The 24,867-nt window shown below is 41.5% G+C and overlaps 5 protein-coding genes across 17 annotated transcripts; 4 read left to right on the forward strand and 1 right to left on the reverse strand.

The window, feature by feature from the left end:
* Nucleotides 1-256: 256 nt before the first annotated feature.
* LOC143306091 (uncharacterized) lies at nucleotides 257-3,083 on the forward strand. Its single transcript, XM_076692431.1, has 5 exons — nucleotides 257-924; nucleotides 1,516-1,718; nucleotides 1,860-1,995; nucleotides 2,177-2,313; nucleotides 2,378-3,083. The coding sequence occupies exons 1-5, from the start codon at nucleotides 684-686 to the stop codon at nucleotides 2,726-2,728; spliced, it is 1,068 nt and encodes a 355-aa protein (XP_076548546.1). The 5' UTR covers nucleotides 257-683; the 3' UTR covers nucleotides 2,729-3,083.
* Nucleotides 3,084-4,829: 1,746 nt separating this feature from the next.
* On the forward strand, nucleotides 4,830-9,438 carry LOC117608334 (alkaline phosphatase 4-like). 3 transcript variants are annotated; one of them, XM_034333312.2, is made up of 8 exons: nucleotides 4,830-4,969; nucleotides 6,105-6,223; nucleotides 6,346-6,566; nucleotides 6,705-6,897; nucleotides 7,376-7,542; nucleotides 7,655-7,966; nucleotides 8,275-8,704; nucleotides 8,783-9,438. In XM_034333312.2, exons 2-8 carry the CDS (start codon nucleotides 6,136-6,138, stop codon nucleotides 8,998-9,000), a joined length of 1,629 nt encoding a protein of 542 aa, XP_034189203.1. In that variant the 5' UTR covers nucleotides 4,830-4,969; nucleotides 6,105-6,135; the 3' UTR covers nucleotides 9,001-9,438. The 3 variants fall into 3 exon arrangements, with proteins under 3 accessions (XP_034189203.1, XP_034189204.1, XP_034189205.1); XM_034333313.2 differs by lacking the exon at nucleotides 4,830-4,969 and adding an exon at nucleotides 4,982-5,242; XM_034333314.2 differs by lacking the exon at nucleotides 4,830-4,969 and adding an exon at nucleotides 5,836-6,042.
* On the reverse strand, nucleotides 9,112-11,326 carry LOC117608336 (uncharacterized). Its single transcript, XM_034333317.2, has one exon. It carries the CDS (start codon nucleotides 11,241-11,243, stop codon nucleotides 9,702-9,704), a length of 1,542 nt encoding a protein of 513 aa, XP_034189208.2. The 5' UTR covers nucleotides 11,244-11,326; the 3' UTR covers nucleotides 9,112-9,701.
* Nucleotides 11,327-12,383: 1,057 nt separating this feature from the next.
* LOC117608335 (solute carrier family 41 member 1-like) lies at nucleotides 12,384-16,377 on the forward strand. 5 transcript variants are annotated; one of them, XR_004582322.2, is made up of 8 exons: nucleotides 12,384-12,525; nucleotides 13,131-13,621; nucleotides 13,771-14,242; nucleotides 14,335-14,482; nucleotides 14,561-14,760; nucleotides 14,878-15,026; nucleotides 15,103-15,365; nucleotides 16,237-16,377. XR_004582322.2 is itself a non-coding variant. In XM_034333316.2 (7 exons), exons 2-7 carry the CDS (start codon nucleotides 13,172-13,174, stop codon nucleotides 15,286-15,288), a joined length of 1,605 nt encoding a protein of 534 aa, XP_034189207.2. In that variant the 5' UTR covers nucleotides 12,384-12,529; nucleotides 13,131-13,171; the 3' UTR covers nucleotides 15,289-15,696. The 5 variants fall into 5 exon arrangements, 3 of the variants coding, with proteins under 3 accessions (XP_034189207.2, XP_034189206.2, XP_076548766.1); XR_004582323.2 differs by lacking the exon at nucleotides 16,237-16,377 and adding an exon at nucleotides 15,720-15,914; XM_034333316.2 differs by lacking the exon at nucleotides 16,237-16,377 and having other exon boundaries at nucleotides 12,384-12,529; nucleotides 15,103-15,696.
* On the forward strand, nucleotides 16,317-23,714 carry LOC117608332 (solute carrier family 41 member 1-like). Of its 7 annotated transcripts, none has more exons than XM_034333306.2 (7): nucleotides 16,317-16,456; nucleotides 20,341-20,524; nucleotides 20,689-21,241; nucleotides 21,374-21,553; nucleotides 21,982-22,442; nucleotides 22,519-22,739; nucleotides 22,859-23,714. In XM_034333306.2, exons 2-7 carry the CDS (start codon nucleotides 20,436-20,438, stop codon nucleotides 23,197-23,199), a joined length of 1,845 nt encoding a protein of 614 aa, XP_034189197.2. In that variant the 5' UTR covers nucleotides 16,317-16,456; nucleotides 20,341-20,435; the 3' UTR covers nucleotides 23,200-23,714. The 7 variants fall into 7 exon arrangements, with proteins under 7 accessions (XP_034189197.2, XP_034189194.2, XP_034189189.2 ...); XM_034333303.2 differs by lacking the exon at nucleotides 16,317-16,456 and adding an exon at nucleotides 16,686-17,189; XM_034333298.2 differs by lacking the exon at nucleotides 16,317-16,456 and adding an exon at nucleotides 17,495-18,089.
* Nucleotides 23,715-24,867: the final 1,153 nt, after the last annotated feature.

Here is a 24,867-nt window from a genome sequence, read left to right on the forward strand (position 1 = left end):
TCCATATTTACGCCAGTTTCGAATAATTGGACGGACACGCCCAAGCGTAAAACTTGCCGTTCCTTCCGAATTTGTCAAATAATTTAGCACACGATAAAGGCGTGTCATGTACCGTATCGCGGTCAACTCAACCCTGTTCCGTCCAGTTGAATCTTCCTACCTCCAGTTTCGGTCTACCGCACCCTAACCCGTTCGCCGAAGGCGCGATGAGACGCAACGCGACGCGTCGCAGTACGGCGCAGCGCGGCGCAGCGCGGCACCATACGACACATACGTTACTACCAGCTACCAACCTACAGCGCAACCCTTTCTACCGTATTCCGTACGTACGGCTGCTTAAACATCAGTTTTGCAAGTGGCTGGGCGCTATTCACCACATTTTCTTTTTTCCTTTTCCTTTTCCTTTTCCTTTTCCTTTTCAATTATCGATTGTTCGTGTTATTATAGGTGTATGTTCTTTCTTTCATATTCTTCTTCTTCTTTTTCTTACCGTTCGTGGTTGTAGAACGAGACTCGTCTTCGAGGGACAAAGACCTACCGGTCTGTCAGTGTTTCTTCGTTTCGAGTTAAAGGTTTCTTTCTTATCGGGCCATACGTTACTTTCTGACAAATCACAGTTTACGAGAAAAGGGAGAAAAGTAAGGACAGAAGGGAGAGGAAAATAGAGACGCAACTTTAACGCTATGGGTGTGTCGTTTCTCGAAAGACACGAGAAAGTTGTAAGAAATAAAGTTGGAGGTATTTGGCGTGGTTCGTCGAATCGATTCGAGGATCGATACCATTCGAGAGTTGCCGTGTCTACGAAATCGATTGAATCGCAAGCATTCGGTGTTCCTGCTCCTCGTATATTTTCTCAAACGTGCTCGATACTTTGGATCGTATACGCGATTCATCTAACTGGAGTATTCGCGATCTTCGACAAAAGTAAGTACCTATTATATATGTATTTTTACCAAGCTTGCACTTTGCTTGCACCTATGGAAGAAAAAGTGTTAAAAAAATTTTTTAACCGATTTCTTTCCACGTAAATTTCTGACATTGCTTTTCGCTCAACGGGACTGTTTCGATCGGAGTGAATAACGGAAAAAATAAGTAAGGTATAGGGTAAGCGGTGCAAACGGAATGGCGGTAGCGAAAAATTGCTTTCGCGGTGCGGCCCACCTTTGGTTCGTATCGAAAAGTTAAAAGTGCTACACCGAAACGCTGGCAACTTGTCTCGATAAAAAAAGATGAAAAGATGAAAAGTTAAAAAGGTACGCGATAGGGTTGCGATCCAACGATTTTTCGTTGGCATTGGCTGAAATTCTTTTGACTGAATCGTTGGAAATTTTCTTAGACCGCGTCATACCGCACCACTTTATCTCGTGTAATACTTCATTGGCATCCTACTAGACGATTCGAAGAGGTTCGCAATCGAAGCTCTGCTGTAAATAGTTGGAAGATGGTGGATAATAAATAATTAGCGCTGCTGACGCTGATTGTCAGAAAGTAAGAGAATACATAATTTTGTTTCAGCCAGTGACATTAAAGTGAAGATTAAGGTGCCAAATGAGGCGAAAATGGGATCGTCGGTCGAGCTCGAGTGCGAATGGCACCTTTATGGACCGAGTGGGCTTTATTCGGTTAAATGGTACAAAGACGATCACGAATTCTTTCGATACATACCGGAAGATAATCCGAGAATACAAACGTTTCCGCAACCTGGTATCAAGATCGATGTAAGTCTTCTTCTACTTCATCTCTTTCCTGTTGATGGCTAGACCGAAAAAGTATCGATGCAGCTGGAGACTGTTGTGGCGGTCGGTAGGGAACGAGATTTCGCCAAAGACACGTTTTCGTATAACATCTAACCGTTATAGAATGGCTGGAATAATGAGAAATCGATCAGATTAAATGATCTGGAGGCGAGAAGTTCGGGCCAGTACAAATGCGAGGTGTCCACGGAAGCTCCATCGTTCGCCACCATCTACCAAACAGCTAACTTGACCGTTATAGGTATTTCCGCCCCTCCTTACTTCTTACTTCTTACTTCTTACTTCTTACTTCTTACTTCTTATTTCTATTTTTCTCCTATTCTTTGATCGCTATTCTTCGATCGATAGCTCATCGATCGCACGCAATCTTACCTCTTACCTACCAGTTGGAAATACCGTGCGATAACGATCATGTTTTTCAGCGTTGCCCGAAAGAGGTCCAGAAATTACAGGCTTATCCTCGTACTATACAATCGGGGACAATGTAACGGCAAACTGTACCGTCTGGCCGTCCATACCAAAAGCTGTTGTTATTCGTTGGCTGGTCAACGGAAAACCGGTAGAATAAAAATTCTCTCTGTCGTAACTTGTAGGTGTATATTAAGGCATCGTTTTATCTGTAGATCGCGAACCAGAAGACGATTCGGTATTCAAGTATCACGAAGAAAAAGAAAAAGAAAAAGCAAAAGGAAATGGAAACGCCGAACGCTGTTGGACTGCAAGTGAAATTGAAATTGGAGCCATCGCATTTTCACGATACGGGGGAAAAGTCGGCGATCGCGATAAAATGTATCGCGGAATTCGGTTCGAATCTGGTGGAAACGGAAAGCCGGGTACCGGTGGTGTACAGCGGCGCCTACGCGAATCCACGTAGCAAAGGACGTAGATCGCATCGCGTATACCCCGGTCAACGCGTTTCGCTTCTACTACTTTGCTACTTTTCCTCTCGTTTACGAATGAACGAACAAATTTAATGTACGAATAAAAACGAAGAACCGAAAAGAAAACAACCAAGACGTTATCCGTCCAACTAATTCGCGTCTCATTCTCATTCCTTTCCAGCAAATATGGCCAGCATCGTAACCTTTTGTTTTTACATTTAAACAGCTGTGATGATATTGTTAATATAAAACGTATCGAAATACTATAAATAATGCTCGTTTAAGCGAATTCAAATGAATTGGAACGAATCGCTAATCGCAGAGTAGGTTTTCTACGGCACAAAAGTTAAGAACGTTTAATGTTTCGAAAAAGCTTTATTTCCAACCTTCGATCATCGCGTCGTGCAAACGACGATACTCTCGACGACCGACCAACTGAAACATACGAAATCTACCTGTATGAAAATCAAGCTTCCTTTTTATCATACACAAATACAGAAAATGCGAGGAGACGATAGAGAAGAAACTAGACTGTATCAATTATCACGGAACAAGAGAAACGGAAAATTATAGAGAGCAATAGAATAGTAGGTACATATAATAAAAGAAATAGAATTGAATAGAATAGGACAGGATAGTCTAGAGCAGAATGAAAGAATCCGAAGAAGTAGAATACAATTGTATTCCCGTGGTGGTTCTCCTCGTTGCGTGACAGTGAAATCGCAGTTTCTATTCGAGCAAACGCGTTATGTATGTACTTGGTAACCAGTCGAAAGAAAGATAAAAATGTACGGCAAAATACACGCGCCTTATTATTATTTGAACAAGATCGTTTCAAGATAAAACATTTCGATAGATCGCACTCTTACGTCAATGTTTCAGAATTCCATACCGAGTTCATGCGTCTGACACGTATCCATGCGCATTTTCGCGCATTCCTGCCGTTGAATTATTGCGTGCTATTGGAAAATAAAGGAGCGATTCATCTTCGATAACTCGTCGTATCGCTAAACCTATCGTTCGATTCAACGATCATTTTTAGATCGAAGCGAAGACTGACAATCAGAGTAAAATGCAACGCAGCAATCCTCTCGTTTAAAGTTTAAACGCATCGTCATTCGTGTGACCGCGAATACGATCAAGACGAATCAACGTTCGATCCTTTGCTCTTTCAATTCGAGGTGTTTGCGTGCAATGAATTTGCACATCTCGATGCGTGTATGTAGATGTAGATGTAGATGTAGATGTAGATGTAGATATTGTACATATCCGTCTCGGTGTTGGTTCGTTCGTTAAACTAGCAAGCACAATGACATCAAAAAAATCAGTTGTTTCGACATTGGACAATAATTTTTTCAATCGGTATTGCTAAATCAAATCTCTGCTCACCGACTTTGTTCTTTGTCTCGACAATCTGTTAGTGAAAAAAAAGATTTCCTATATCTAAAAGAGAAGGAAAGAGCGATTATCATGATATCAGGCAGAGATGACGGTATTGCGCTGGCTTTGGTTGATCGTTAACGAGGATCACGCAGATCGGGGAAGGGTAGCGAGTTTAGCCAGTTAATTGTCATAGAAACGATAAAAATAAGGAAACGTGAGAGAGACTCGGCAAGAACACGTGTACAGAACGTGGAACGGCGGGAAAGAGGCAGACTCGCATCAATATCTGAAACCAATCGAGAATCGGACTTTCGTCTCACCTCTCGAGGCTCGAGATCGAATCGAGCACGCTATTGGTCGATCGCGTCGCTTTCCTCTTTGCGCTATCGCGTCACCGTCTCACCCTCTCGCCGAGGCTTTGCCCGCTTTTCACGTATTTGCCTGGGATTACGCGCAAACAAATGGAATTTCATCTGACGCGACATCATGCAACATAAATAGTTTCGATTTTTTATGCAACTGATTCGATTTTCTGCGACTATTATCTCTATTTACAATCTTCAGGTTCAATGTTTCAATGTATGAAGAATTGGAATGATGATTGAAAGACAAAAAAGAAAAATAGGAAAGACGAAAAAGAAGAAAAGTGATAAGAGAATAGAGAATTGGCGGCTCGCAAGATGCTTTGAGAGCCGCGTTCGCATTAATCTGTCGCGGATATAAGACGTAATGGCACGGAGCTGCTCAATTACGCTTGGATTAACAGTGCACGAGGGCTTCCCCTTCCCCCGGACCACTTATCTCCTCGAGAATCCATACTCTCAGTGTCCCTTGCACGCTCTCCACCTCGTGCACAATCTACCAGGGCCTTTGAAACGCTATATAAAGTGACAAACTTGCACAGTGACGCTGTATCGTTGTTAATACGGCACCACGATCCGGTCCAGTTGGGTAATCAATCAGTAGCGGATTTTTTATCAAATCGAAAAACGATACGATCTCGCGTCTTGGACTATCCGCGTGTCTGTTCACCTGTTCGCGGCACGCTCTCAGCCTTTTCACCTTTGTGCCTAGAATACAAGTTTCTTCGTAGTCTCTTTTTTCACATATCGCACGCATAAACAGAAACTCTCCCTCGCGTCAGTCTGCCTAAACGTGGTTCAAGTTTTTGCTCATCCGTGGCCGATCCGAGTGATAATAATCGACAATCGTACCTAAGATAAGGTAATTTTCAACAGTATCGTTTCTTCTTCGATTCGATACTACCGTTTGCCGCGGTAACCTCGTTCGAGCTGATTCGACAGAGTACTCCGTCGACTGTGACCCGAATACGTTCGAGGTCCCTTGTTCGCGTTACTAGTACTCACCGTTTTCGTATTCGTATTCGTATTCGTATTCGTATTCGTATTCGTTTTCGTTTTCGTTTTCGTTTTCGTTTTCGTTTTCGTTTTCGTTTTCGTTTTTTGTCTCTCATCTATACTCTTTAATTCTAACTTGCTTCAACAAAGAACGTAAACGCGAACACAAACTCCAGCAGGCAGGAACAATCGTTCTCCCTCGAACGAAAGAACGCTTCCGATTCTTCGGTTACCGACTATATTATTCAATCGACCAACATACGATACGAATGAAAGAAAATCTAAATTGTTGTAATCGACGAATTCAGTGGTTACCGCGGCACACAATTCACAATCAGCTTATAATAGCCAAGATCGTTCGCTACGCGTATGTACACGTGGGTAATCATTTTCAGTCATTGACCAGGAAATTCAACTGGTGTTAGATACCTTGAGAAATTGGAAAATTTTCGCTGTCGTGTGACACACGCTCGAGATCGGCCACTATCTATCGTCACACGAAAGCAGAACTGTATTCTCAGCATTCGATGAACAAACACTCCCGCTTCCCGCTTCCCGTTTACCGGTTCCCCGGACCCGCGTTACTCGTCCTCCCTCGAATCGCTTCCGTTTCATCATTCACGCAACGCGTGAATCTCCGAACGCTATCGGTAGCAGGCTTATTAGGTAGCTCGCGAACGAAAGACGATAGAACGAGTGTCGAGATATCGATATCCGACTTGTTGCAGCTCTCTCGGCTCCGTCCCCCTTGCCATCGATATGAAACAACCAACGGTACTGATTTGCGCACTACTCGGACTTTTCGCTACCTCCGATGCTCTGCCACGAGATTCGAACAATTACGAAGGTTTGTCCACTATTGCCTACTATATAAAAACAAATTTTTTTATTTCCTTTAAATACGGAACAATCTAGTTTTTGCGTTTTCGATGATAATAATTGACAAAGAAATATCGCAATCATGTTTAGATATGTCCTTTTGGTTGAAATCTGGACAAGAGGATCTTCGGAGAAACCTAGCTTACAGGAACAATGAAAATCGTGCGAAGAACGTAATCGTATTCATCGGGGATGGCATGGGAATTTCGACGATCACAGCCGGCCGTATATTCAAAGGCCAAATGAAGGGCGCTACTGGCGAAGAATACAAATTGGCTTTCGAGCAATTTCCCAATACCGGGTTTGCCAAGGTGCCGAAATAACCGCATTTTTATCTTTGAAAACTTTTCAACCTCCGTTCAATTTGCTGGCGGTCGAACGAATTTGCTGAACGCGAACGGATCCTCATTAATCTTTTCTCATTAATCTCTGCTCGTTGGTGTTCGCAGACTTACAACACTGACAAGCAAGTGCCCGATTCCGCCGGAACGGCGACCGCGATATTTTCCGGCGTTAAATGCCGTTATAGGGTGATCGGTCTGGATGCCAAGGCATCCTACAATCATTGCGACAAACGCCTCGATCAAGAGAGTAAGCTTACAACGGTCGCCGATTGGGCTCAGCAAAGCGGTATGAGCACCGGTAAGTACTTTTCTCATCGATAGATTATTATCAAATCGAGAAGAAACGATATCGCTACGATTTCGAGTACTTGATCATTGCAGCTGAGTACACAACGAAATACGAAATACGAAATACGAAATACGAAATACGAAATACGAAATACGAAATACGAAGCGAAAGGATCGATCAAGTGCTCTGATAAAAATCCACGCAGATTCGAATGATTGACGGTTACCCGCTATACAGTTATACACTGACTGTTAAACGTTTATCGAATAGACCTTGTCGAAACAGAGAGGAGGAGGTCATCAATCGACCTTCTGCTTTATCTAGGGCGTAACGTGTAACGCGTAACGCGTAACGCAGCAGCATTTGCTTCCCTGGATCGTTAGCCGAATGATGATCGCTTTCGACGCCCCGTTTCGTCGCGAAAAACAGAATACATTTACAAAAGCTAATCACGGCAGAGAGTTATCGTTGAATCTTGCGATTACAGGATTCGTAACTACCACTCGAATCACGCACGCAACACCAGCCGGATTGTACGCTCATACGAATAATCGTGATTGGGAGTGCGATACCTCGATACCGAAACGATACAAAGGTTGCGTCAAGGACATAGCCAGACAGTTGATCGAGGATGCACCTGGAAATAAATTTCAGGTAACATCGTCTTATTGTACTTTAGTTTACGCTATCTTGCTTTTCTTGCTTTTCTTCCTTTCTTCGTAAGTCGTTCTACATACATACTTGGTGCATCGCATCGTGTGAATAGGTGATGATGGGTGGTGGAGCACAACACATGGGTCTACCGCTAGAGCCGGTCGATCCCGACACCTGTGTCAGAGAAGACGGACTAAACTTGGCAGAGGTATGGACGAAGAACAATCCCGAGGGAAATCTGGTAACAAATGCCGAACAACTCATGTCCTTAGATGTCGCAAACGTCTCGAAAATTCTTGGAATCTTTGCTGCCAGTCACCTTCCGTATCACGCGGTCAAGCCAGTAGAGGTACCGAGCCTAGCCAATATGACCACACAGGCTATCAAGTTGCTTAGCAAAAACAAAAACGGTTTTTTCTTAATGGTAAGTCGAAACGTCATTTATCGAGCACTTTCAATCTTGCTCCTATCCCTCGTTAACAGTACACGTATTCAGTTGTACGTACGTTCGTTCGTCCGTTCGTTCCTTCATTCATTCATTCATTCATTCATTCATTCATTCATTCATTCGTTCGTTCGTTCATTCATTCATTCATTCATTCATTCATTCATTCGTTCGTTCGTTCATTCATTCATTCGTTCATTCATTCTTTCCTATCTTCGAAACGGGTGCATTCCCTTCTAGCTGATTTAAAATTTCCCAAGCTTATCTGCGTGTTGTTGAAAACACAGGTGGAGAGTGGCAAGATAGACCTTGCCCATCACCGTAACTATGCGAAACTAGCGTTACGAGAAGTGTCGGAGCTCGAAGAAGCGGTATTGACCGCGTTGCAACAAGTGAAATTGGAAGAAACACTGGTGATTGTAACCGCCGATCACTCGCACGCCTTCACCATCAATGGTTATCCGAACAGAGGAAACGACATCCTTGGTTTCGCCAATGATCCAAACAAAACGGACGTGTCGGCCTACGAAACGCTCAACTACGCCAATGGTCCAGGATTCTTCCATCACAGACGAAATGACAGTACGAACGTTAACGAAACGTGGAGACCGGTCGATCAAGACGAGACGCGCAACGAACCCTTCTACATGCAAATGGCTGCCATATATATGAAGGACGAAACGCACGGAGGTGAAGACGTCGGAGTATACGCGATAGGTACATATCTCTTATTTTACTTTCCTCAAGAAAGAGAGAGATATATATATTTTGAATTAATCATCTCTATTATTTCAGGTCCGTACTCTCACCTGTTTCGCGGTACCTTCGAGCAAAACTACATTGCTCACGTGATAGCATATGCTGCTTGCTTCAAAGACTGGCCCTCCCACTGTGATAACACCTACAATCGTTACTTTTACAAACTGACCAATTCGGTGGATCGAGCCACAATCTCACCTTTTTTTCTCTCTTTTCTATCGTTCGCCTTTATTCTGATCCTGGCCAGAAATTAGCCGTCTAGCTATCTTTTTTTCTTAACTCCGTTATTTTACGTTTTGATCCTCTCTCGATCTAGAAAAATATGCACACACTACACACGCCAGGCAACCGCGACGGTATCAATTTTATTCTTTCTTCTTCTTTCTACACATTATTTTCCACGGTTTAGGTTCAGCGTATATTCAGCCTAATACTTCACGTTACTCTTCTCCTATGTTGACACTCTTTACCTGTATCTCGTCACCTGTTGTATCTGCGAACCCACCATTACAAGCGCTCGAATCTACATCCTTTGTACATAGTATATATTATACACATGTATATATGTAAGTATACATACACGTAAATATAATTAAAAGTACACGTTAAAAGCAACAGAATATTTTGACTCACGCCAACAACGACACTGGCTAACAATAAGATAAAATAAAAATTATCTAGACGATATTGAATGATGGAATTTTACTAATTTTGCGCGTGTCGGAGACTGCGCGTTCATTCCGTGCTAGCTCTCTCGACGAAATACATATGTACCTTCTACACCTACCATATATTGTAGATATGTATCTATGTATTTTCTGGCACGTCGTTCCGACGCAAATATCTTTAAAATAAGAATACAAAAAGCTCGGTACGAATCGAGGCTTTATTAAATTAACTAAGTAAATCCAATGAAGGGTTAATCCAACAGCGTTATTAAAAAGGAGTGAAAAAATTATTCAGGCAATAATTTTCCTCGAACGATAGAGATGTAATAATTCTTGTAAATAAGGGGATTCGAGTGATCGGTGACAAAGTTTCGGTCCGGTTTGATCGAAGCGAACGGGTTTTCTCGTGGTTCTAAAAGAACATCGACGTCAGTTATAGATTTTATTCGAGCTATTTCCCAAAACATCTCATCGACGGTGTACGAGGTGATCGCAACCGCGCTCGTTCGTCGAGAGAATTCTCGTATCGTCTGAAACCAGCTGTCTTGTCCCGCGAATCCAGTTTTACGATAAAGACCAGGATTGAAAGCGCAAATCAAATCAGGTTCGGTGACAGGATGATGCCCTTCCGACGTTGATTTCGAAATTAGCTCGTGATAAAGCATTCCTGGTCGGAAATTAACCAGCACCGATCTACCGGCAGACTTACACTGACGGCAAAGGTTTACCTTTGATAATATCTGCACCGGTACGCCGCTCGGTAAGCGTAATTCCGGCCCGACCAGCACTACGCGCACCCTCTTCAAGTTCGGTAGAAAATGAAGAAACAACTTTTCCCACGCGTGCAAGTTTATCCCCTCGAATTGAAACTCCGCTCCGAGTATGTGTATCGTAAAATCGCTTTTACTTTGCCAGTTTCTACAAGAAATTTGCATCGCGTAAAGAGCTGTCAACGGAATCGTGCAGACCTGCGATAACACGGAATACGTGTAACAATCCATCTCGCGGTAATACAAACAATTGCCGTAAATGCGATGCATCAATTCGTGAAAAGTAAGATCCCGAGATTTCGCGAGAACCATTTGTCGACGCACGTTCGGAATCATTGGATTGACGCAACCGTGTTTCCATTGCAGTAACAAACATCGTTGCAACGTTTCAAACTCTTTACACCATTTCTCGTGATCTGTCGCGTGATCCACGCAATAGCATTCCATCCCACAGTTCGGGCAACAGATTAGGTCCTCGCGAAAACGACGACAAAGCCGGCAAATCATCGGGTACAATACAATCTCTTTCTCCCAAAGTTTCAACGGTCTGCGAATTTTTGACTGAAGAACAGCTAGTAACTGTACTCGATAAGCACGATACTGTTCCGCGTCTAGTCGGATCTTTGATTCCTCAGATTCTAGCGTCGATACAATGGACGAACGTATCTCCGCCAGTGCTTCGCACAGCTCACCATGCTCAGCTAACCCTTTCGATCGATGCGCCGCCGAACAATAAGATACCATTCGACAACCTTCGCAAAACATTCGACGTTTTTGCAAGCAAACCGCGCACAGACTCGAAACGAATACGAATCGTGGCCTGACGTTTAATTCTACGCTTTCCTCGTCCTCGTCATCGTCCTCGTCCTCGTCCGACTTTCTTGAAAAACAAGTTGAAACCAAAGGATATGTCAATCGAGCATAAACGTCGATCGGAACGTCTCCGACTATTTCTCCGTTTTCTTCTTCTTCTTCTTCTTCTTCTTCTTTCCGTTCTAGAATCCTTGATTCACTCTTTGACGTTCTTGACTCTCTACTTCGAACCTTTCTGCGACCCATCTTTAATTCGTCGTTGGCCGTTGGCTGTTACCCAGTTTAAATTTACACTATCGTTAATAAAGGGAACGCTTGCAACTTTTCTTTTTTCTTTTTTCTTTTTTCTCTACAGTCTAGACGATCATTTTTTTACACATAATTTCTCCGAAAATTTCTCCAACAACGAATGCCTAAAAATAACAAAGGTAAAGGTAAAGGTAAAAAGTAAAAAGGGGGTGAGAAGAAAGAAAAAGAGAAGAATAGACTAGTATATAGTATATTACCTACAGGGACGAGAATGGTATTCCTTACCTTCTCAGAAATAGGTATTCCAAGCGAAATGATGCGGCAGGCGAATTAGAAAACGATAAAATTCAATAAATAAACCAGTTCAATTGACGCGATACTACATACATCGATGCTTCGTCAAAGTTTGCCAATCCGTTGTGGCGAACGAAGCCCGTCTGCGGGCACTATGCCCACTGCCCAGACAAAGGTATTTCAAGCACGGTCTCTCGATTGCACGCCCCGATATTCCCAGGTCAACGCGGCTTTAAATCGACCGGGCTTTCATCTTCGTCAAACGAGCTTTCGCTTATCGGTACTAGTACATATACCTAATATTGTAGTACAGAAATATAAGTATATACATATTTCTTCTTTCGACAACATTTTCATCCTACGCTTACTTTATCATTTTATTCGTTGAAAAATTCTACATAATTACCATCTTAATATATAGAAGAAATTCCATATAGATATTCCATGTAGATTTACAATTTTTTATCATTATCGGAAGCAATAGACACCGTGAAAAGAGGAAATTTCAGCTTTTTACATTTACACGATACATTGATAAAATTCGATCAGCAATATATCTACATATGTTATTCTACTAATATAGAAATCCTATACAACACTTAAATAGAACCAAATAGAATTAGATCTATATGTATGTAACTACTTATGTAAGTGTGATTGGATCTTTTGCACCTTTCAATGTTTCGTATTACTTTTTTCAAATTCATCTTTCTCTTCTTTCCGTGAATAAGAACGCCCCCATACGGTTGCGAGGCGAACGACTTTGCCGACATCGCATCGACACTATCGATGTGTCTTATCCTTTGGTTGTGTGTGCTCGATTCGCACAGTTTTAAGGTTATAACCAGTTTAAAGTTTAAACCAAAACGTATCAGTGCAGTGATTTGGCGATGCTGTATTTCGTTACTTTATTCTTCATACCTTGTTTAAGAAAACAACCTTGCTAAAAAAACAGCAAGAATATTTACAATCGATATCAAATGTTGTACGTAAGAGAAAAACATTTTGTCGTATAAATTATGGTGAAGTTTGCTGGTCATTTACGAATACGGCTTGGCTTTTAATAACCTATAACATTCTTGCTAATATACCACTGAATTCTCTTTCAAGCATTTCGCCAACCCCTCCCCTGTAACTTGTTAACAATTTTCCATTGATTGCACATGATTTTAATATCTGATAATAAAATTCTTTTAACTTGTACATATGTGTATATATATATATATATATATATATACACATAAGTACATAAGTATGTATTTATACGATACAAAATTCCGTTTTTATGCCAATTTCATTATTTTTTAGTTTTAATTCAACTATACATTCATATTGTACATAGCTCGTGTTACGAATCGTATTGATATCGAAAGAATGAATCTAATCGATAGTTGTTAATGCATAATTGGTGATCAATAAGTACGCGCGTAATCTCGTATTGTACGACGAAATGGAATGAAATTGTTGTAAAAGATGAAAGAGATCGAGAAACGATCAGAATGATTATTCCCAACTCCATTTCGGTTCGTTTCGTTGTTAATCCGGATTCAAACAAAAAAGTAATATCAGTAGTCGTCTTTTTCTTTACAGTTCTATTTCGGCGGTGCAGCTGGATAAGCGATTTAACGAGAATGAACCATGCTAATACAGGAATGAAGGTTTATGCAAATAACGTATCAAATATACGACAGAGAAAATTTGAATCAACAAGTAAAGTGAACTCGAGCAAAATGGTGGGATTAGAAAGCGAGGAATTGATCCAGTCAAACATTTTCGATGCTGCTATGGAATTAGAAATGAAATCAGACGAAGAAACAGAGAGTGATGGAGAAGAACATACTCGACGACTTATACCATCATCGTCGATGGAACATCGCTGCGTTACCACCACTACCACCACCACCACCACCACCACCACTAACAACAACGATGACAAAGAAATGGTGGTTGTTCGAAATAATTGTCAATTGAAACGGCTCGAAGAGGAAAATCTTTGGTCCACCTCTATACAAATGTTTGTGCCTTTTTTATTGGCCGGCTTTGGTATGGTGGCGGCTAGTTTGTTGTTGGATGTTGTACAGGTCCGTAGAAATGCTAAATGTCGCGACGCGGCGCGATACATAAGTATTTATTTACTTACTTACTTACTTGCATATACGTATAGTATGTAAAGAAAGCGTTGCGAAGGCGTTGAAAATTTGACTGATGATAGACTGACTTTTTTTCGCAGCATTGGCCCGTCTATCAAGTAGTGTCCGAAGTGTATATATTGGTGCCTGCATTGTTGGGTTTAAAAGGAAACTTGGAAATGACGTTGGCCTCTCGTTTTTCCACTCACGCGAATCTCGGATATACCGACACAAAGAAGCAGCGTTGGACTTTGATAGTTGGAAATCTTACTTTGATCCAATGTCAAGCAACGGTAGTGGGCCTATTAGCTTCTATAGCAGCGGTCGTGCTCGGTTGGATACCAGAAGCACAATTTGATATTCATCATGCTCTTTTACTATGCGCCAGTGCCTTATCTACTGCCTCCATAGCGAGTTTTTTATTGAGCTTAGTCATGATCGCCGTGATACTTTTGTCAAAAGAGATGAATATCGATCCGGATAACATAGCTACACCGATCGCAGCTTCTCTCGGCGACTTGACCACTTTGGCCCTTCTTTCAGGAATCGCGTCTCTTCTTTATAAAAGTATGGGTAAGTGTGATATCTACATATACGTATAATAATAAAAAATGTCTGCGTCTTATGGCAAGAAAATAGATATAATAACGGCAAGATCCTTTCAGATTATGCCGCATGGATAGCTCCCACCTTGATAGTATTTCATATCGTCGTCACACCTGTTTGGGGCTACGTAGCAGCGAAAAATCCCTTTACCAGAGAAATATTAGACTATGGCTGGGTACCTGTGATATGCGCAATGTTAATTAGCAGGTTACTCTTGTTTTTCTTTCAAAGTTGGTCTAATATTTCAATAAAGTTGAATATTTAACAAATTTATATTACTTTCAGCGTAGGAGGTTTGATACTAGATTATACGATATCTAGTTACAAAGGTATAGCTGTATTTCAGTTGGTGATAAATGGTGTTGGTGGTAATTTGGTCGCTGTTCAGGCCAGTAGGATATCAACATCTTTGCATAAAGATCGTCGATCCGGTATTGAAACACCTACCGTTCGTTTTAGCCCGTTCCACGTGTTTTGTAGCAAAGGTACGTCGAGCAAGTACTGTAAAATCTCATTGTTACGTAAAGGAACTTAATGGGGCTTAATCTACCTATGTATGTACATACATCGAAACAACATCATTGAACGAAACTTAAACATAGATGGACACGCAAGAACCGCACGAGTTCTGTTAGCAATGGTGATACCTGGTCATCTGATATTTGGTTACACTATCAGTTACCTTCAAGCAGGACATACATCTTTCACGCCTATATTCATCGTCGTCTACTTGACCGCGGCTTTGTTACAGGTATATATTTGAACAAGAGTATTTTTACGGAATTACATAATCGTCAAATACTAGTTTCTTCGTTCGATTATTCTAGGTAATTTTATTACTGTACATTGCCCGATTGATGGTAGTCTGGATGTGGAGAAAAGGAATGGATCCAGATAGTTCGGCGATACCATATCTAACGGCAGCCGGTGATTTAATTGGGACGGCATTACTTGGGATCGCGTTTCACATACTATACGCCATCGGTGATAGAGATTCGGACGTAGGAGATTGACCGTTTTGGACCATTATTTACATTTACATTAAAACCGCTCGTGCAAAATATTGACTCAACGTGGTGACCACAGAACAGTAAGCATAACAAATGTTTATTAACGTATCTTTTCGTTTTCTTAACAAATGAATCGTGAAAGATTATTCTTTATTTTCCTATATCCGTGTATTTATCATCGCACAATTCGTATTTACTTTGATAAAGAAAATAGCAAAATCTATGAGAGCGAATATGTAACGGTATAAATTAGAAATGTGCGAATGAACGAGTACGATTGATAGAAGGAGTGGGAGGATGGCAGAGAGGGAGAGAGAATGAACTTATCGCTTACTACTATTATTATAATTATTATTATAATTATTATTATTATTATTATTATTGTTGTTGTTATTATTATTATTATTATTATTATTATTATTATTATTACGTAGGCGCAATAGATTTAGAAAAAACGCATGTATAATATACTAATATAAAGAAATACATACGCACCAAGTTGTCCGTTTCAGCCGGAAGAAGAATATGAAAAATATACGAGCGAATGATATCGCATTTAATTTTGAAAGGTCAAATATTTTTTATCGGGAATGTATTTACTAGTTAAAATAAATTCAAGATGCAACTTTTGCTACACTTCTATCATTCGGTTTCGATATGTAACATTTCTTTAATTCCCGAATCACTTGTTTACCGTTAATTTCTTAAAAACATCAAACAAATAGACGAAGAAGATGCGGTAACTGATGTTTCAAAGATCGAACGATTTCGTTCTCTTTTTTTCTTTCCACTTTTTCCAGAGCGTTGATACCTATTTGAATATCGTAACTACATACATACATACATTGTTTTGAAATATTTGGAAAAAGTAGTACATACTCGCATCTCATGCAATATTTTCGTACGCGATAAAAAAGAAAGCAGTAGAGAATGACGTATTTTCATTTTCAGGTTTTGATACGCTGCGCGCACATTTCGATGTATCACATACGACATAGGATTGTAGGATGATTCGTTTGAAAAGTTTGCTAAATAACGAGAAAAACGATTGAAATTCGCGGATAAAAAGTTAATCAAGTTGAAACGATGTAAAAATGGTAAAAGCGATAAGAGCGAGTTCAGCGAGCAAGAGAGGAAGAAGGGAAAAAAGCAGAAAGGAAGCACATTGTAGGTAGGTCAGACGGTAGAGAATATGAATCGAGTTAAAAGTTGGCTGTAGTGGTGTTTCTTTCGTACGATGTACGTACGTATCGCGTACGGTCAAGTAACGAGTAGGGCTTAAAGGTTCGTAAAGGTAATCGCGTAAGCGAGACAGATTCGAGCTTGTGCGTTCAATGTTCCTACGTAACGATACGTGCACGTGCACGTGCAATTGTAGATACATACATACATACATACATGTGTATAGAGGAGTGCGCATATATGTACAGATAGGTAACGCGCGCGCTCGCAATCGCACACATATACAGGTACGTTAATTCGACGACGGACGATTCGTATACATACGTACGTACGAAAGGAAGAAGCGTGATGGTTGAGAAGCACATCATCCCGTCTCCGTCAATGAAATAGTTAGATCTGTCAGTGCCAACTATCGCATCGGGCTCGGCGGAGCCTTTTAGATTTCATCTATCGCGTTCTTCCATCCAGTCGTTTTCTAAAGCTGTTTTCGCGCTGCTCTCCCTATCGTTTACCTACCGGCTATACTTTCTTCCAACTGTTGTCGAGAAAAAAAGGATCAGAGAGGATCGGAGAAGATGGATTTCCTCGATTAAAGTTGACAGGAAGAATATTGGAAACACATTCGTTTCGTACAGTGTAATTGCTTGAACGCGTACCGGTGGAAGGGCAAAGATCAAAGAAATAGAAATTCCACGAGACGATGCACGTCCTCGGATTTCTGTGTCTGTATTTATCGTACTCCGTCCGTATCGTAGTAAAAGACTTTTTCACGTTCCACGAGAGGGTTCGCGCGTTCTTCGTTCTTCGTTCTTCGCTGTTACGTCGGCAACGAAAAGAACGAGAATAATTGGCACGAGTAGCGAAATAATAGAATAGAATTGTACGTGATCTGGCCAAAGCTTCGAGTTTTGAACGAAACGAGAAAAGAAAATAATCCGCGACGGTACATGAACGAACACGCGTCCCAAACCGTGTATTCCTTTCTTCGATACGTAGAAACTTTTTATCGTCTCCGCGAATCTCTTAATTTTGAGAAATTTGTCTTCTCTCACTCTCTCTCTTTCTCTATCTATCTATCTCTGTTTCGCTTCTTCTTTTCCACATTCACTCTACGTATACGTATTTCTCCGTTGTTTACCGTTTCACATCGCGTTACGATCACGTGTAAATATAAAACCTTTTATCTCGTATGGACCGTCGCGTCGGTCGCAAGACAGGAGGGTAGTACATAGCTACTTGGAGAAGACGATGGGAACAGATCGGTTCGTTCGTCCATGGTAAACGAAGGGGATGCGTTCGAAAGCGCGGTTCGCGGCTCACGGGAACCAAGTATCAAAACGTATGTTAAGTTATTGCTCCTCATGGTCGAACTTAAACACGTGGAGTAATTTATCAATTTGTGAATATGTTACGGAAGTGCTTCGTACTCGCGCGTCGCTAACGTTAAACGGCAATATTTGCAAATGTCAATGCATGAATGTTGCAGGACACGTTTGATTATTATTGATTGTGCGCTATCTTCACTTTTTGTTTTTACATTACAACACAGCAGCAGCAGCAGCAGCAGCAACAGTAGCAACAGCAGCAATAACAGCAACTACAATATCAAGAAAAGGAAAGAGGCTCGTATAAACGCACACATTTGTTAAAACGTCACAGAATCTTTTTATTTGTCTTTACCCCCGTTTTTTTTTCTTTCTTTTTGTTTTTAAGGATATTAGAATTATTCGTTAAAACAGTGAGTGAGCAGGCAAGCGAGCGCGATGAAAATTACCTCTTTTCTATCGTTTACGTTTTGCTCCCTCTACGCCCTGTTTTATCGGGTAAAATTTTGATCAAAAGTCGTTTTTATGGAATTATGTAGAATTTTCGAGCGACGTTTACACATATAAACTTGGGAGTATGTAAATTGAAGAATGGTATGGAGTTTGCGGGTAATTGAAATTTTCAAGTTCAAACGACTTTGCTTTTCGCACGTATACGCGATTGCAAGATCAGTTACGTTAAACGAACATCGGTTGCGTCTAACGAGAGCAGTTCTGTTATCGGCTCGCAAAATTCGTTTAGTTATCGTCATAATTCCATGCGTTCAATTCGTAAAGCATAATCAATTCGTTTCGAATACCTACATATTTATGTAGTTATTCCTACCCCTAATCCCTGATGCTTGTTAGATAACTTGTAAATGTTTTAGGAAGAAAAAGAAAAAAAAAAACGAGTAGAAGATAGTTAAAAAAGTGATTTTTTCGTGCGAAATGTATTGTTTCGTAGTAGTAATAACTATGAGAAACGGTGAGATAAGCATAATCCAAGGTATATCGATACGTAATGTAGAACGACCGATCAAACGGACAACGTCCTGCTTTTCAACCCGACGCGCGACGACGCGACGCGACGATCAACGATATCGCGATTAAACGGCGCGTTTAATTCGATCGTGATCGATTAGCGTGAAAGACGATTAGAGGGAACGAAAGAGGGTCGATGCTAACAAATTAGAGTTTTCAAAGAATATTAGAGTAACGATATTTCTAGGAATAACTCGATCTAACGAAGTACGAGAAGAGAGAGCACCGAATAGGTAGACCGGACCGGACCGGACCGGACCGGGGCGGCTTTATTCACTCACGAAGAGAGTGAGGATCGATAAATTCGCGCTTGCTCCGTTTAGCCTATGTTCCCAGCAAAAGTCCTGAGTGAGTTTTAAGGAGACAAACGTGATGCACGACGATCGAGATCAGTCGCGATGTAACCATAGCGTGAAACGGCCTCGCATCAGGCCACCTGCCTTACACCGCCAAATGCGTGACGACGGTTGATTTTCTTTTTTGCCCGAGTCAACACTAGCTGTTTTGATTACATCGAAAATCAGTTTCCTCCGGTCTATGAATCTGGATAAGATTCGATCGATCGTCGTGAATTTGCTTAGAAAGGTATTTTTGCTTACACAGGTACGATATATTTTAATCAAGATTTTCTATGATAGGTAAAAAGCTTTTTTAGTTGTTAAAAACTTGTTCTCGCGATCGAACATCTCGATTTCAACATCGAATACAGAGAAATTTCTTATTCGACAAAACACGTTTCTTACGCAGAGACACAGAAGAAACGTTAATCAACGAGTAGCGCGTGCGCGTATTCGTCCGCGTCCCCATGCGCGCGCGTTCTCGCCTGTCTAATTGTAAGTATCCGCGTTCGTCTACTTACTTACTTACTTACTTACTTAGATCAGTGACAAGAGACAGAAAAGACGTTTAATCTTGCAAGAAATATTTCTGAAGAAATTTTAAACACCTTTTATCTCGAATGTTTGCTTTATCCGCGCGACGATCGTAATCGTCACCGACTGTAGAAAATTGTTTGCCGTCGAAGCACGAGTTTCTTTGAAACTTTACAACAATCGTGTATCAAAGCTATAAAAAAAAAGCAACGAGGATTCTTTTCTCGATCGTTCGAGAACCTTTAACGTAAGCCATTAAACGTTGAAAGAAATTAGTATGGAAATTGTTTGAAAATTGAATTATCGTTACCGGTGTAACGGTCGAAAGGTAAAGGAAAAAGTGTGGGTGGAAAGTAAGTAGATTAATTCCACGGGAAGATTGATGTTGTCTCTACAAAACGATAATTAGCGTCAGTGACGAGAAAGGCGAAAAATAACAAGTGACAAGAATGGGTAAAAGGGGAAAAGGGACAGAAACGAAACGCGTTAGAAGGTAAAATGATGACACGCGGTCGAGAATATCGGTGGAATGTCGATAGTTTTCGGGAGGAAAATTCGATGCGATTAGAACGATTCAGTAAGAAACGACACGGGCTGGAGATATCGTTCCTGGTTGGTTACGTAATTTGTTCGATTCTTGTCCTGAAATACAGACGCAACCAGCGAACATTTAGACAAGCGTTATCATTCTCAAAGGAGAATGGCTATATATCCGTGGCAGCAAGTCGCAAGAGGTCCTCAGTAGAAGATGATAGAGGACCAGACGCATCAACATCCGGTACGACTACCACCCGACAAGCATGCCCGTATCGATGTTACAGGAGGGAAATTTGAAAAGTACGTTCGTTCAACTAGTATTAATCTGATTATTAATAACTGATGATAACTTGAAATGTGATCACGGCAAAGGAGAAAATTTCTCTTTTCCTTCGAATTTAGTCGTTTATCTAAAGAGCATTTATCTAAGAATTTTTCATCCATAGGAAATTTTCTGTTGACAGTGATCAATGCAAAGAACCTCTGCTTTCGGAAAGGCAAATTTGCCACAGGATAACGGGAACGGAGGAGGTTCGTTCGCGTGCTTGTGCCTCGGAATCGACGACACTGGGAAACGCTACGACGAGCACGAGCACGAGCACGAGTTCGATCACAGGCACGAATAATATGGTCACGGTCACGGCTACGGTAGGGACAGGAACGAATGGGAACGGGAACGCGAATGCGAACGCGAACGCGAACGCGAACGCGAACGCATGGATAGACACCGTTGTCGGGGTTAACATCGGTAGCGTCGCTACCACCACGCCGGACAACAACACCATCATCAACAATAATAAATCTCTGGATGACGATTGCATTCAAGTACCGATCTTTGACGAAGGAACGACCGACAGTGGTCGTCTACCAGACGTCGTGGCCGAAAGTAAAATTTATGGCGTGACCGAGAACGAACCTATCGAATCGTACCTGGCAATTACCATTCAAGTTTTCATACCGTTTCTTATCGCTGGCCTTGGCATGGTGGGAGCTGGATTGGTTCTGGATTTGGTTCAAGTACGAATATCCGTTGCTTCTTTCAGCGAGACCCCGCTTTACACTCTAATATTACGGCGAAGCCGCTCGATCCGTTTCGCGTTTTTCCATAAATCTCAATTTCAATTTCAATGCCTCCTTTTTTTTTCACAGCATTGGGTCGTGTTCGAAAAAGTGAGCGAACTTATCATTCTGGTACCGGCATTGTTGGGTCTAAAAGGCAATTTGGAAATGACTCTCGCATCGCGCCTCTCCACTCAAGCGAATCTTGGACATATGGACACGCCGAAAGAGCAATGGTACATGATCGTTGGAAACCTCGTCCTGATTCAAGTGAGTCGGATTTACGCTTTCTATACGTAACGAGTAAATTCTTCTTTTCTTCAAAAGTTTGTCAACTATCTAAGTTGATTGTAAGTAGATACAGGGGAAGAAAGTTTTTTATTCGTTGTTCATCTATCGCGGTCGCTAAAATTATTTCAAACGAAGCGTTTATACCGACAAGGTGTACGCGACTCGTGGACGCCTTATCATTGGCGCCACGATTTTATTTGATTACGAGTACAATACGTCAACGTTAAACGACCTTCGAGAATAAGCTTCGCATTTGTCACTCGATTTGCAATCCGATCGAAGAAGCAGAATATCTTTTGTTAGTCGATAAATTTATAAAAAGTTTTTCAATCGAAGAATAACAAGAATTTGAATGCGATTCAATCTGACAATGAATGAGATCCGCCGATCTCGACGTTTGCGTAAAGAAGACCAGTTCGTGTTGGCAGTGCCAAGCGATAGTGGTTGGATTTCTGGGCTCGGTAGTGGCGATCGCAATGGGGGCATTTCGAAACAGCACCATCTCGTTGGACCACGCTTACCTGTTGTGCGCAAGCAGTTTGGTTACTGCCTCTTTGGCCTCGTTCGTCCTCGGATTGATCACCGCAGGAGTGATCGTTTTCTCGCGACACTGCCACATAAATCCGGACAACGTTGCCACTCCGATAGCCGCGAGCCTCGGTGATATCACTTCCTTGGCTTTGCTCTCTTGGATATCAACTATTCTCTACGAGTCGATAAACAAGCAAGATTGGGTCGCGCCTCTCGTGATCGCCTGCTACCTCTTGGTCACACCACTCTGGGTATGGATCGCCAAAAAGAACAAGTATACCAACGATGTTCTTTATTCCGGCTGGACTCCTGTCATGATCGCGATGTTGATCAGTAGGTGAGTAACCTAATCGTAATCTAACTCGGATTTTCTTACTGCTGCTATTCTCCTTTCCATCATTCATGCCGTGCAGTTGCGGCGGTCTGATATTAGAGTTCATGGTGTCACGGTTCGAGAACTTGACCGTTTTCCAACCAGTTATCAACGGCGTGGGTGGAAATCTGGTTGCCGTGCAAGCGAGTAGAATATCGACGGCTCTACACAAACAAGCGGAACTGGGAACACTTCTGATACCGCCGGGTCACACGCATCCCGTCATCTTTATCACGCCTATCGCTAATTTTTTCGGCAAAGGTAAATTTACCTATCTTGTCTCTCTTTCTTTGTCCAATTAGTTTCAACTAATACGATTATCGTTTCTTTTTTTTCTTTTTTTCTTTCTGGTTTGTTTGTTTTCTGCGTTTGTGTCACAGGTTTGCACGCGAGAACGACCAGAGTTCTAATGGCGATGGTTATACCGGGTCACATCATTTTTATTTATCTGATCAATTACATGAAGGACGGCAACGCCTCGTTGACACCTCTATTCGTTTTCGTTTACCTCTGCGCCGCTATGCTCCAAGTTGCTGCCCTTCTCTACATCGCCTACATTATGATACATTGGATGTGGAAACGAAAAATCGACCCCGACAACTCGGCGATTCCGTACTTGACGGCAATGGGAGACCTGCTAGGCATCAGTTTGCTAGCGATCGCTTTTCAATTTCTCTATTTAGTTGGCGATCAGGATTCCGATCAAACCATCACCCCCTAAAACGCTCACTTTGAACTCGATCGAATTTTCTGGTCGGATGCAAATTTTTTTCCATCTCGATTCTTTATGTAGAACGCGATACGATCGAGAACCGTTCAGGAATCCTCATCGATAGGATCGTTTCCTAACGTCAGCTGCTTTTCATTTTACCTATCTTCTTTTCTTTCTTTCTTTCTTTCTTTCTTTCTTTCTTTCTTTCTTTCTTTCTTTCTTTCTTTCTTTCTTTCTTTCTTTCTTTCTTTCTTTTTTCAAAGATAATGAAACTGCATTTAATCATCAACGCAGTTGTTGGTAGTCTTTCGTTCGAAAAATGTTAGACAACCGTAGGTCGAGAAAGAATTAATTACACGTCACCGAGTCAACACCGATTCTTAACGAGGCTGTGCTTTAACGAAAGTATTGTTATATCGTTGTATCGCATTTTATGAGAATCAGATAGAACGACGATAATGTCCTCCTGTTCTTTGAAACGTTTAATTTGACTCGACTCGACTCGACTCGACTCCACTCGAATCAAATCCTTTTTACTACCTCCGCTCGACTCGATTGCATTTCAGTTTTATTTTCCAAATGGTTCGAATACGCTGAAACGAATACGTTTGCAACCGATCACGAGATTCGAGGACGATTTGCTAATCTTAAAATCGGTTTTTAAGGGAAACAAACAAAACGATAAATGAAAAAAAAGAAATCAAAGTACCGCTTCGTCTTGATCGAATTGTTACTTTTCCGGAAAGTTTTGGTACACAACAGACAAACGTAAGTAGCGGAATTTGATAAAATTCGGATATCGGTCGTTCTGCACTATACGCTGTGTGCCGTGTACATACATACACGTCCTTGAATAATCGCGATAAGACGAGACGAGACGAGACGAGACGAGACGAGACGAGACGAGACGAGACGAGACGAGACGCGACGAAACGAAACGAAGCGAAACGAAACGTTTCGTCTGCTTTTCTACCCTGCATCCCGTGTGGTTTTACTAAAGTCTTCCACCGATGCCGTTTCAAACTCTACCTAACTTGTACAACTTACGTGAACAAACGGGTATAGATTTATGGACTTTGAACAGCGAAACAATCGAGTAAGGGATGATAAGGGATGTTTTCCTTTTCTTTACCCTTTCTTTTTTTTGTCATTCCGGCTTCTCTTCTACTCGTCTGAATAAACACGCACGGAAGGAAAAAAGTAAAGGAGTAACGACAAATGGACATTTTTCGACTCTGTTTTTCTCTGTCATTCGACGTTGTCCAGAATTCCTACAAACTGTTACGTACCGCTTGCACATTGTTCGTATTTTTGATACTTCGCAAGCTGAATCGATCGAAAAGAATACTCAAGAATGCAGAATAATTTATGGATGCGTCACACGATCTATACATACATACATGTATATATGTATAACTCAGGCTGATGCTAATTCGTCGTATCATTGTACGATCAATAGCTTCGCTTCTAGACATGGCAATCGATTAAATGCAAACTCGTTCGCGCAATCGATTGTAGTTAAAACGAAATCGGTACCGCGCGTTCCATGTCCCACAACGAGAGTCAGCTGCGCGCGATGATACGGCCTTTACCATAGTCAATTTTCTTTCTTGTTCCTTCCTCTATTCACCATACACAAACATTATCTGTTTAAATGCGCCTATCAACGCTACACAC

Source organism: Osmia lignaria, chromosome 15 (genome assembly GCF_051020975.1).
Source record: "Osmia lignaria lignaria isolate PbOS001 chromosome 15, iyOsmLign1, whole genome shotgun sequence".
Classification (NCBI taxonomy): Eukaryota; Metazoa; Arthropoda; class Insecta; order Hymenoptera; family Megachilidae; genus Osmia; species Osmia lignaria.

Bases quoted from the DNA above. Each gene is read 5' to 3' on its own strand.
- LOC143306091 (XM_076692431.1), top strand. From the start codon at position 684: ATGGGTGTGTCGTTTCTCGAAAGACACGAGAAAGTTGTAAGAAATAAA. The intron at 925-1,515 runs GTAAGTACCTAT...ATTTTGTTTCAG, and splicing joins ATTCGCGATCTTCGACAAAA to CCAGTGACATTAAAGTGAAG. The intron at 1,996-2,176 runs GTATTTCCGCCC...CATGTTTTTCAG, and splicing joins AGCTAACTTGACCGTTATAG to CGTTGCCCGAAAGAGGTCCA.
- LOC117608336 (XM_034333317.2), bottom strand. From the start codon at position 11,243: ATGGGTCGCAGAAAGGTTCGAAGTAGAGAGTCAAGAACGTCAAAGAGT.
- LOC117608332 (XM_034333306.2), top strand. From the start codon at position 20,436: ATGATAGAGGACCAGACGCATCAACATCCGGTACGACTACCACCCGAC. The intron at 20,525-20,688 runs GTACGTTCGTTC...TTCTGTTGACAG, and splicing joins ACAGGAGGGAAATTTGAAAA to TGATCAATGCAAAGAACCTC. The intron at 22,740-22,858 runs GTAAATTTACCT...TTTGTGTCACAG, and splicing joins CGCTAATTTTTTCGGCAAAG to GTTTGCACGCGAGAACGACC.
- LOC117608334 (XM_034333312.2), top strand. From the start codon at position 6,136: ATGAAACAACCAACGGTACTGATTTGCGCACTACTCGGACTTTTCGCT. The intron at 6,898-7,375 runs GTAAGTACTTTT...TTGCGATTACAG, and splicing joins GCAAAGCGGTATGAGCACCG to GATTCGTAACTACCACTCGA. The intron at 7,967-8,274 runs GTAAGTCGAAAC...TTGAAAACACAG, and splicing joins AAAACGGTTTTTTCTTAATG to GTGGAGAGTGGCAAGATAGA.
- LOC117608335 (XM_034333316.2), top strand. From the start codon at position 13,172: ATGAACCATGCTAATACAGGAATGAAGGTTTATGCAAATAACGTATCA. The intron at 13,622-13,770 runs GTCCGTAGAAAT...TTTTTTTCGCAG, and splicing joins TGTTGTTGGATGTTGTACAG to CATTGGCCCGTCTATCAAGT. The intron at 15,027-15,102 runs GTATATATTTGA...CGATTATTCTAG, and splicing joins TGACCGCGGCTTTGTTACAG to GTAATTTTATTACTGTACAT.